This window comes from Oncorhynchus gorbuscha, linkage group LG01 (assembly GCF_021184085.1).
Source record: "Oncorhynchus gorbuscha isolate QuinsamMale2020 ecotype Even-year linkage group LG01, OgorEven_v1.0, whole genome shotgun sequence".
NCBI classification, from domain to species: Eukaryota; Metazoa; Chordata; class Actinopteri; order Salmoniformes; family Salmonidae; genus Oncorhynchus; species Oncorhynchus gorbuscha.
The window spans coordinates 66,940,556-66,951,714 of NC_060173.1; the positions used below are offsets into that span (position 1 = coordinate 66,940,556).

The following is an 11,159-nucleotide window of genomic DNA, read 5'->3' on the forward strand; positions in this document are numbered from 1 at the left end:
CCAGGTAAGAAGTCTTAGGTTGTAGTTATTATAGGAATTATAGGACTATTTCGCTCTATACCATTTGTATTTCATTAACCTGTGACTATTGGATGTTCTTATAGGCACTTTAGTATTGCCAGTGTAACAGTATAGCTTCCGTCCCTCTCCTCGCTCCTCCCTTGGCTCGAAACAGGAACACAACGACAACAGCCACCCTCGAAGCAGCGTTACCCATGCAGAGCAAGGGAAACAACCACCCCAAGGCTCAGAGCGAGTGACGTTTGAAACGCTATTAGCGCGCGCTAACTAGCTAGCCATTTCACTTAGTTTACACCAGCCTCATCTAGGGAGTTGATAGGCTTGAAGTCATAAACAGTGCAATGTTTGACGCACAACAAAGAGCTGCTGGCAAAACGCAAAGAAAGTGCTGTTTGAATGAATGTTTACGTGCCTGCTTCTGCCTACCACCGCTCAGTTAGATACTTAGATGCTTGTATACTCAGTCAGATTATATGCACCGCAGGACACGCTAGATAATATCTAGGAATATCAACCATGTGTAACTAAGGTTGCAAGATTGTATCCCCCGAGCTAACAAGGTGAAAATCTGTCGTTCTGCCACTGAACGAGGCAGTTAACCCACCGTTCCTAGGCCGTTATTGAAAATAAGAATGTGTTCTTAACTGACTTACCTAGTTAAATAAAGATTAAAGAAAAGGTGTAAAGAAATATATTTAAAAAATAAAAAATAAAATACAAAAATCGGCCAAATCGCTGCCCAAAAATACAGATTTCCGATTGTTATGAAAACTTGAAATCGGCCCTAATTAAAATCGGCCATTCCGATTAATTGGTCGACCTCTACTACCAAGTGCGCTATTTTTCAGATGTTGCCCTACCGGGAGTTACACAGTAGAGGAGTCACTGCTATTAGCTCCACAACTGACATTTGGACCAGCGATACCAGCCCCATGAGCATGCAGAGTCTGACAACACAGTGGGTTGTTGAAGATTTCGTACTGAGAAGTCGTATTGCACACTCATGAACGTGCTGGTTCTCATACTGCTGCTGCCATTGCAATGGCATTTGAGAACATGAACACACTACCTAGCTCCATTCAAACAGCTGACTGGAGAAATAAGCTCATCAACTGTGCCTGCAGCAGGCGTGATGCATTTAAACGCCTGCTCAACAAAACTGCCGAAAAGGTTGTGAACAAGCGAGTCGGTGGCATTCTCGCTGAGCCTTTTACTGTGTCGCCACCATGCTTGATGCTATCTACAAGGGCCGCTACTTCGATGCAGACAAGAAACAGGATTTACGTGAAATGTTACATACACAGCTGGACAAGATGGAAATGGACACAGTGACAGTGCGTATCGAGGAAGACAGGTCACCCACAACGAGCTGAAACGTCACTGCTTGACACGTATGATGAAATCCTTGTTGAGAATGAAACGACTGAACAAATGAATGAAACAGCACAGCAACTAAGTCAAAGAAATAGGTTTTGATGATGTTTTACTGGTAATGGGGACATACGTAAATGGCAACAAAATAACTTTTTGGTTAGTGTGGTGTGTATGTGCGTGTGGAACCTTTATTTAACCAGGCAAGCCAGTTTAAGATCAAATTCTTATTTACAAAGACGGCCTACCCCGGCCAAACCCGGACGACACTGGGCCAATTGTGCTCCGCCCTATGGGACTCCCAATTACGTCCGGATATGATGCAGCCTGGATCCGAACCAGGGACTGTAGTGACGCTTCTTGCACTGAGATGCAGTGCCTTAGACAGCTGCGTCCATTTCACATCGGTTACACCAGCCTAATCTCAGGAGTTGATAGGCTTGAAGTCATAAACAGTGCAATGCTTGAAGCATTGAGAAGAGCTGCTGGCAAAACGCACGAAAGTGCTGTTTGAATGAATGCTTACGAGCCTGCTGGTGCCTACCATCACTCAGTCACACTGCTCTATCAAAACATAAACTTAATTATAACATAACACACAGAAATACGAGCCTTAAGTCCCCTTTTGCCAGGAAAAAGCGTCATGGTTAATGCACAGCAGCATATTTTTTTTTTTAAAGACCCCAAAATCCAATTTCCAAGATACAATTAAAGCTAATGTTTAGGAATCCTGAAAATAAAACTGGATGTCTTATGCTTAACTGAGACATTATCCTAGCCTTGTCAGAATTGTTTCCAAAATGCTTGTTTGGGACCCATTGATGGGTAGTGGCTGATTCCTTTTGGGTTGCCACTTGAGGCTGGGGTGCTGGCTAGAATTGTTCTAGCCCACGTGTGGCCGACTTCACGAGAAAGCGAGCAGGAGCAAGCTCCAAAGGCTTCAGAAGGGTCACAGTAAAACAGGTTCAATGACCAGTCAAGTGATTGTAGAAACTGAATATGGATTGTTCAAATGTAGCCTCGACAGCCCATTAAAAGAAGGCGAACACTGATCACGTCAAATCATCGAGACCTCAGGTCATGCCTAGTAGATATCTTGCCTTCTCTGAACCTCACCCTCCTCAGCAGAAAATCAAAAGAATGATCGACCGCCATTTCCTCAGACAATTAACAGCATCTGTGTAGAGTTACTCTTCACTGAAATTACACAGAGGACAAATCTGCTGCCACTCTTGCCTGCACACCCAGGCTCAGTTCTGAGTAGTTAATGCAAGCACAAGGGAAACCAAGGCTATCTATATCAGTGTCTTGTGTGAAAGTTGAACCAGCTGTTCTGAGCAGCATCAGTATGACGTTAATTGCATTTTTAACTAATCCTTTGAAGAATGCATTTGTATTCTGGAATTCCTGTGGCTTGCTTAAAATAGAGCATTACTTGATACCCGATAGCAATCACTTTAATACGAAGTGACATTGTGGGCACATGCCTCTGACGTCAGGCCACAAAATACAGACTGTACAAAACAGTTGCTACTCGGAAGGAAATTGGGCCGGGGACCAGTGAAGAGCTCGGGGGGAAAAAAGAGAACGGACGTGGAAATCACATTTTCACATCTGTCAAACCTCTTGACGTTTCACAGCAATACTTTTTCCATGGCAAAAATGAAAACACAAAGCTGACCAAACTCTTTGGTTCTTTAAAAACCTGGTGTAAAATAGTGTGCTATAGCTTGGAAAATAAATGTGACTCAATGACAACATAATGTGTGTTTCCAACATTAGGGCTGTTTTCCGAAAGAAGTTAATCCGCTTTATGTTTTGTTTCCTTGCCACAATACTAATCAGTATTGCGATATTGGTATCATCCGAGCCATAGCAGACACAGAGAGGGAGAGCCTATGACAAGCAATTCATTACCAACAGATGTCTCCCTTGAGAAAAGACCATTATCTGACTGAAATCCACAGATACGGAGGCTGAATGGTTCTGTTCCGTTTCTCTAATTTCTGCTAATCACTGTTGTGGCTAGAGACTAGGCCATTTAAACTGTCCCTTGTTGAATACTGAGAAAATATTGGTTTTGCTTTGACTGCACCCACTCTTTAGCATTGAGAACCATGCCATGCTTGTGATTATCTGAATGAACGAGACATACAGACTTGTGCATTTGTTTGAGTCACTGTCCAGACTAGAGGTCGACCGATTATGATTTTTCAACGCCGATGCCGATTATTGAAGGACCAATTAAGCCGATACCGATTAAATCGGCCAATTTTTTACTGTATTTGTAATAATGACAATTACAACAATACTGAATGAACACTTATTTTAACTTAATATAATACATCAATAAAATCAATTTCGCCTCAAGAAAATAATGAAACATGTTCAATTTGGTTTAAATAATGCAAAAACAAAGTGTTGGAGAAGTAAAAGTGCAATATGTGCCATGTAAGAAAGCTAACATTTAAGTTCCTTGCTCAGACCATGAGAACATATGAAAGCTGGTGGTTCCTTTTAACATGAGTCTTAGTTATTATAGAAATTATAGGACTATTTCTCTCTATAAGATGTGTATTTCATATACCTTTGACTATTGAATGTTCTTATAGGCACCATAGTATTGCCAGTGTAACAGTATAGCTTCCATCCCTCTCCTCGCCGCTACCTGGGCTCGAACCAGGAACACATCGACAACAGCCACCCTCGAACCAGCGTTACCCATGCAAGGAAAGGGGAACAACTACTCCAAGTCTCAGAGCGAGTGACGTTTGAAACGCTATTAGCGCGCACCCCGCTAGACTAATCTCGAGACTTGATAGGCTTGAAGTCATAGACAGCTTGAAGCATTGCGAAGAGCTGCTGTCAAAACGCACGAAAGTGCTGTTTGAATGAATGCTTATGAGCCTGCTGGTGCCTACCATCGCTCAGTCAGACACAAATTACTAGAGATCAATATAGCCTCACCAGAAGAACAAAAACGTGTTCCCGACCCTCCTCCCGATGCTGCTGGCCTACCGTGATTATGCTGCTAAACTCCTGAAGTTGCCTGTAATAGGCTGCACCAGTGGTCAGCAAACTTTTCCATTTGGAGTGTCAAGTTATCGTCCCATTTCTGCTGATCTGCGTGCCAGTTATGAATTTCAGATGCACCTTTTCCTGGAAGAGTTTCATTTATAATAAAGTCTTCATATCGCAAAATCAATGTTACATGGTTAATCAAAATTCTATCTAAATGAAACTGATACTTTTTTATTTGTAACTTCTATTGGCAATATGTAAAAATAGCCTACTAAAAATATCGCCGCCCGCAGGTAGAAAATATCATGAAAAAAGTAAATATCCTATAAATTACATTGGCTATACACGGTCTGTCTGCAACGAACATGAAACATTGTATCAACTATTAACTTGGTCTGGCCCAAAGCTCCTGCTAGCAAACTTGCAAAATTGTATGAAATATTCTAGGCCCTCAGAGTTTCCAGTGCCAGTGAGCTCTGGACAGACAGACACAGCTGTAGGCTGTTTGCACAAGGGATAAGAAGTCATCAGGTAGGCCTATTTAATGACATTTCCACCAGATCAGAGCATGACATTTTTTTCCCCTTTCATGCTGAGTGTTTATCAAAAAGGATTGAGCTGGAAAGATTTTTCAAAATGGGCTACGTTGAGTAGTTAATACAATGGATGTAAAATGGATGTTTATTTGATGCTTGAGGCAAATAAAAAATTACTTTGAGAAGCTACACAGTGATGGTGAGTTAAGGCAATCAGAAATAGTATCAGATCCTCAGATGGGCACATTTGAAGGCTTACATTTGCACAAAGGCCAGGTAGTCTAGGCCTACTTCTATGCATAATCAGGTGCGTGTCCTTACTCAAGATTGACAGAAACGCTCCAAAAATATACATTTAAAAAAGACTCATAGCAAAAGTTCTGAATACTTATGTAAATAAGGTATCCGTTTTTTTTTTTTTAATACATTTTCAAACATTTCTAAAAACCTGTTTTCGCTTTGTCGTTATGGGTTAGTGTGTAGATCGATGAGCATTTTTTAAAGCAATTTTAGAATAAGTCTGTAACAATAAGAAAAAGTGGAAAAAATACTTTCCCGAATGCACTGTATATTGGCTACACCCATCCAATGATGTCAGATCAAAGATACATTTCTAGGGCTAGAGGTTAGGATGATGAATTGGATGATGAATTGGATGATGAATTGGGACTGAAATAAATGAGTCTAGTGAGCAGCAGCCTTACCTTTTTAGTGCTGACAGACCTCCGTAGCGCCCTCCCATTGGGTCCCACAACTCTGGCATTACCACTGCTCCCAGAGGGTAGTGTGTGTGTAGAGGGGGGGCTGGAAGGCGCACCGAGGGGTGCAGAAGACCTCTCCGTCAGACTTCTCTTGGACGCCACATTGTTGTTCTCATTGAAGGTCATTGACCTTTTGTCCTTAGTCTCCCCAAGCCCCAGATCAATGCTCTGTCCACTCTTGATCAGGCCGAGGTAGTCTTTGAGTATCGTCTGGGTCGTTGGCTCACTCAACCAGTTGAGGAAGAGCTCATCCACTTTCATTTTAAGCACCGGTTGCAGGACTTGTGGCGATGGCATGTTGTTAACCTCCATCTACTACTTTGACACCACAGCACCTGTCAATGGGGAAATCAAAGAGAGAATATGGGCTGGGCAGCTACGTAGCTGGCTAGCTAGATCCCTTCAGATATACCCGTAGTCAGTTTTCATCACATTAGATACGTTTAGGAATGGGTGGCCAGTAATAAACTGGTCCTGAACATCTCTAAAACTACGAGCATTGTATTTGGTACAAATCATTCTCTAAGCTATAGAAATCAGCTGAATCTGGTAACGAATGGTGTTGGCTGTTGAACAAGTTAAGGAGACAATTACTTGGTGTTACCTTACATTGTAAACTGTCACGGTCAAAACATATAGAGTAAATGGTTGTAAAGATGGGGAGAGGTCTATCCATAATAAAAGAGATGCTCTGCTTTTTTGACACCATACTCCAAAAAGCAAGTCCTACAGGCTCTAGTTTTGTCTTATCTTGATTATTGTCCAGCCATGTGTCCAAGTGCTACAATGAAAGACCTAGTTAAGCTGAGGCTGGACCCAGGACAGAGCGTCACATCTTGCTCTTCATTGTAATCAGAGGGCTAATATTAATACTATGCATGTCAGTTACTCTTGACTAAGAGTTGAGGAGAGACTGACTACATCACATCATTTTATAAGAAACATGAATGTGTTAAATTCTAAATGGTTTGCATTGTCAACTTACACACAGCTCTGACACACACACTTACCCCACCAGACATGCCACAAGCCCCCCCCCCCACAGTCCCCAAATTCAGAACAAATTAAAGAAAGTGTACAGTATTATATGAAGCCAGTATTGCATGGAACTCCCTCCCATCTCATATTGCTCAAATGAACAGCAGATCTGGTTTAAAAAAATGTATTAATAACTTTTGGGGGGAAAAGTATGTATTCTTCAAAAATGTAGTATTCCATCAGCAAAAGGACATGTTTGACTTTCAGAAAAGCATAGTGAATAACAAGAGAATTTAGTCAACATTTTCACATGTTTCGTTGACCCCTTCTATCTCTACAAGTTACCACAAAAATATGCAATATGGTTTTATTGCAGATGGCGAGGCCAGTACAGGTGCATCAAAGATGGGACCGAGAGATAGAAGTTTTTCAATCTCAAGGCCATCAGAATGTTAAATTCTGTTAAATAGCCATCACTAGCACATTATAGAGGAGGCTGCTGACCTATATACATAGACTTGGAATCACTGGCCCCTTTAATAATGGAACACTAGTTACTTTAATAATGTTTACATATTTTGCATTACTCATCTCATATGTATATACTGTATTCTATACTATTCTACTGTATCGAAATCGATGCCGCTCTGACACTGCTCAGCCCAATATTTATATATTCTTAATTCCATTCCTTTAGATTGGTTTATTGTTGTGAAATTGTTAGATATTACTGTTAGATATTACTGCACTGTTAGAGCTAGAACCACAAGAATTTCGCTACAGCCGCAATAACATCTGCTAAACACGTGTATGTGACAAATAACATTTTAGTTGTTACAGATTCTAGTTTTGGAAACCGAAAACTGAATGAGCTCAAATGATAAGAAAATTAGCAGAATGTTGGCCTAAAATCCATCTCCTCCCACTACTGGCCACAAGGCTTCCTCTCATCCCGAGTGGCGCAGCGTTCTAGTTCGAATCCAGGCTGCATCACCGTGATCGGGAGTCCCATAGGGCGTCACACGGGTTTGGCCAGGATAGGCCGTCAATGTAAATAAGAATTTGATCTTTAACTGACTTGCCTGGTTAAATAAATTTTAAATATATTTTTAAAAGACCATATTTGATAGTTAGTGGAAACACCAACCGGATGCTTCACGTTTATACATCCAATGAAATATCTAGCTCATTTTTAGCAAATCTGTGGCAAAATGGTACTTGAAGAGGGTTTTACCTTCTATATCAAACATATTTATAGAAAAATGTGCCTTATGGTGGAGACAAACAGACTAACATAATGAAACATATAAAAATAGTTACAACCGAGTGTTTACATATTTATTTAGCTTTCCACTGCAGAACTATGTTGTGTGTAATTACAGGCTATTCTTTAGATGCTGCAATAAGTCTCTTTTTTTCAACTTTAGGTGGTGTCGGAGCTCCAGTGCGCTCACAATTGTAGCGGCTTAAATCGTGGAGTTGTTTAAATAGTCTATGGATACTAACGTTAATGAGCTAGCCCATTCATCCTCGACTTCGGCGATGTCATCTACAAAATTGCTTCCAACACTCTACTCAGCAATCTGGATGCAGTTTATCACAGTGCCATCCGTTTTGTCATTAAAGCACCTTATACCACCCACCACTGCGACTTGTACGCTCTAGTCGGCTGGCCCTCGCTACATATTCGTCGCCAGACCCACTGGCTCCAGGTCATCTACAAGTCCATGCTAGGTAAAGCTCTGCCTTATCTCAGTTCACTGGTCACGATGGCAACACCCATCCGTAGCACGCGCTCCACCAGGTGTATCTCACTGATCATCCCTAAAGCCAACACCTCATTTGACAACCTTTCGTTCCAGTTCTCTGCTGCCTGTGACTGGAACGAATTGCAAAAATTGCTGAAGTTGGGGACTTTTATCTCCCTCACCAACTTCAAACATCTGCTATCTGAGCAGCTAACCGATCGCTGCAGCTGTACATAGTCTCTCGGCAAATAGCCCACCCATTTTTACCTACCTCATCCCCATACTGTTTTTATTTATTTAATTTTCTGCTCTTTTGCACACCAATATCTCTACCTGTACATGACCATCTGATCATTTATCACTCCAGTGTTAATCTGCAAAATTGTAATTATTCGCCTTTTGCACACAATGTATATAGACTCCCCTTTTTGTTTTCCTACTGTGTTATTGACTTGTTAATTGTTTACTCCATGTGCATATTTCCATGTTACAGCACTTCTTTATGGAAAACAGACAGAAATCAGAATCAACTGCCTGTGCTAATAAGCTATCTGCGTCTCCGAACACCTGTGTGTAAACGGAAGACAGATGCCACAAAGATGTTGTCACTGAAAACTACTGTCGGCTGCAACTGTTAAAACAGGGTACAGCAGTGGAGGCTGCGGAGGGGAGGACAGCTCATAATAATGTCTGTAACAAAGTAAATGGAATCGAGTAAAACACATAAAAACATGAGTTTGACGTATTTAATACCATTACACCAATTCTGCTCCAGCCATTGCCACAAGCCGGTCCTCCCAAATGTAGGTGCCACCAACCTCCCGTGGTGTACAATAAGTACATTTTGCGTTTGTACAATTATTTTAATGTGATTTGACAGTAGATTACACTATGTTTCTAGAACCATATTGTAAATGAGAATTGATTCACATTTAGGATTGAGTATTTAGCTGCCAGAGCCAATTTGCCTCTGAACAGAATATGTAGCTAAGATTCTTGGGTGACGTTAGGCTCCTTTAGTCCATTATTGGGCTAGTGCGGTAGCTAGAAAGTTAGCTTTCATCTCTCGTGTATCAGACAGAGAGCTACATTGGAAAGGAAAACCAAAAAGGTATCTAATGTTTGGAAACTGCAAGAAAGCAAGCTAACAAACGCCAGCATTCAACAGTAGTAGTTAGATGAATTATCCAACGTTACCTTTTGCACGAACCCTGTCAAGATTAATGTTACTACGGTAACGTTAGCTAATTTGCTAACTGCAACAACTAGCTATGTCTCGCAAATAATTATCACAGCGATTAGCTAATTTATCCAGCAGTTAAATAGCTAGACAGTTGCATCAGCCATTTCCTAATACTGAAAACCAACATAAATAACAAGCTACTTAATCAACGTTAAAATTAAAACAAATAACGTTATAGCTTCAGCAGCAGCTAACTGTTAGTTACTGCTTCTGTCGTGACACAAACTGCTACGCTAATTGGAGCAATGCAAGCAAAATACCACTAGCTACGATGAAGGCATTGAAAAGAAATGTATGTAACGAGTTACCATATACAAGTAGATTCACATTTGAAAGATTACCTGTATGTTATTATAGTCAGGATACAAATTGTAGAGAAGCGTTCATTTCACCGGGGTTTACTTTGAATTCCAGATCTCGTTCCCTATCTAGGTAACCAGGAAGAGCAAACAACGCGGGAACTTTCTGACAACAAGAACGTGACTTAATTAACCCTATCAGTCCTGAGTCCCCATCAGAAGTCGGCTTTTCATTCATCTGACTTTCATTTATCTGTCGAGACCGTATATTTAGCCTCACAATGAAGCGTTATACCATTTCCTTTTCAGGACAACCAGGGGTACAAGTAGAACACAAAACAATTAATGAGTTTCCTAAGTGTTATTGACACATGTCCAGTGCTTTACTTGGACTGAAGTAGATTCAGGTGCTCATTTTGAATTTATATTTAGGTGCAGGAGCAAATGTAAATAAATAAAAGTAAAGTTGGCCACAGCAAAAACCTGATAAAGATACATTTATATGAATGCTCAGTGGGAAATTATTATCCAATTAGTCAGTGACAACTGTGTGGAGTTTGTGACAGAAGAACTCCGTGCCTTCTAACAACTCTTGTGTAGAACAAAACATGTTCAGTCCCTGAGTCTCAGCTTTTCATAGATAACTTTTAATAGTTTATAACTCAAACCATTCAGACTCTAAATACATTTTTGTAAAAAGACTGGGCCCTTTTGGGATCTGCTCTTGTGTCACAAAATCCACTCTAGCTCAGTCCCCAGTTAATTAACAAATCAAATCAAGTTGTATTAGTCATATGCACCGAATACAACAGGTGTAGACCTTACAGTGAAATGCATACTTCCGAGCCCCTAACCCACAATGCAGTTAAAAAATATATGGATAAGAATAAGAAATAAAAGTAATTCATGAGAAGCAGTAAAAGTACTTAAAAAGCAGTTGTAAAATAGTGAGACTATATACAGGGGGATACCGGTACAGAGTCAATGTTCGGGGGCACTGGTTAGTTGAGGTAATATGTACATGTAGGTACAATTATTAAAGTGACAATACACAGATGACAACAACAGAGAGTATCAGCAGTATACAAGGGGAGGGGGGCAATGCAAATTGTCTGGGTAGCAATTTGATTAGATGTTCAGCAGTCTTATGGCTTGGGGGTGGAAGCTTTTTAGAAGCCTCT

General features: G+C 40.7%; 1 protein-coding gene across 4 annotated transcripts in view; it reads right to left on the reverse strand.

Moving 5' to 3' along the window:
* Positions 1-10,155, reverse strand: part of ppp2r3b (protein phosphatase 2, regulatory subunit B'', beta) — a 57,086-nt gene extending 46,931 nt beyond the window's left edge. For all 4 annotated transcript variants that reach the window (XM_046358831.1, XM_046358848.1, XM_046358822.1 and 1 more), the window contains exons 1-2: positions 10,021-10,155; positions 5,654-6,045 (exon numbers count right to left, since the gene is read on the reverse strand). In XM_046358831.1, coding sequence (XP_046214787.1) covers positions 5,654-6,022 — 369 coding nt within the window. In that variant the 5' untranslated portion in view covers positions 6,023-6,045; positions 10,021-10,155. The remainder of the gene's footprint in view (positions 1-5,653; positions 6,046-10,020) is intronic.
* Positions 10,156-11,159: the final 1,004 nt, after the last annotated feature.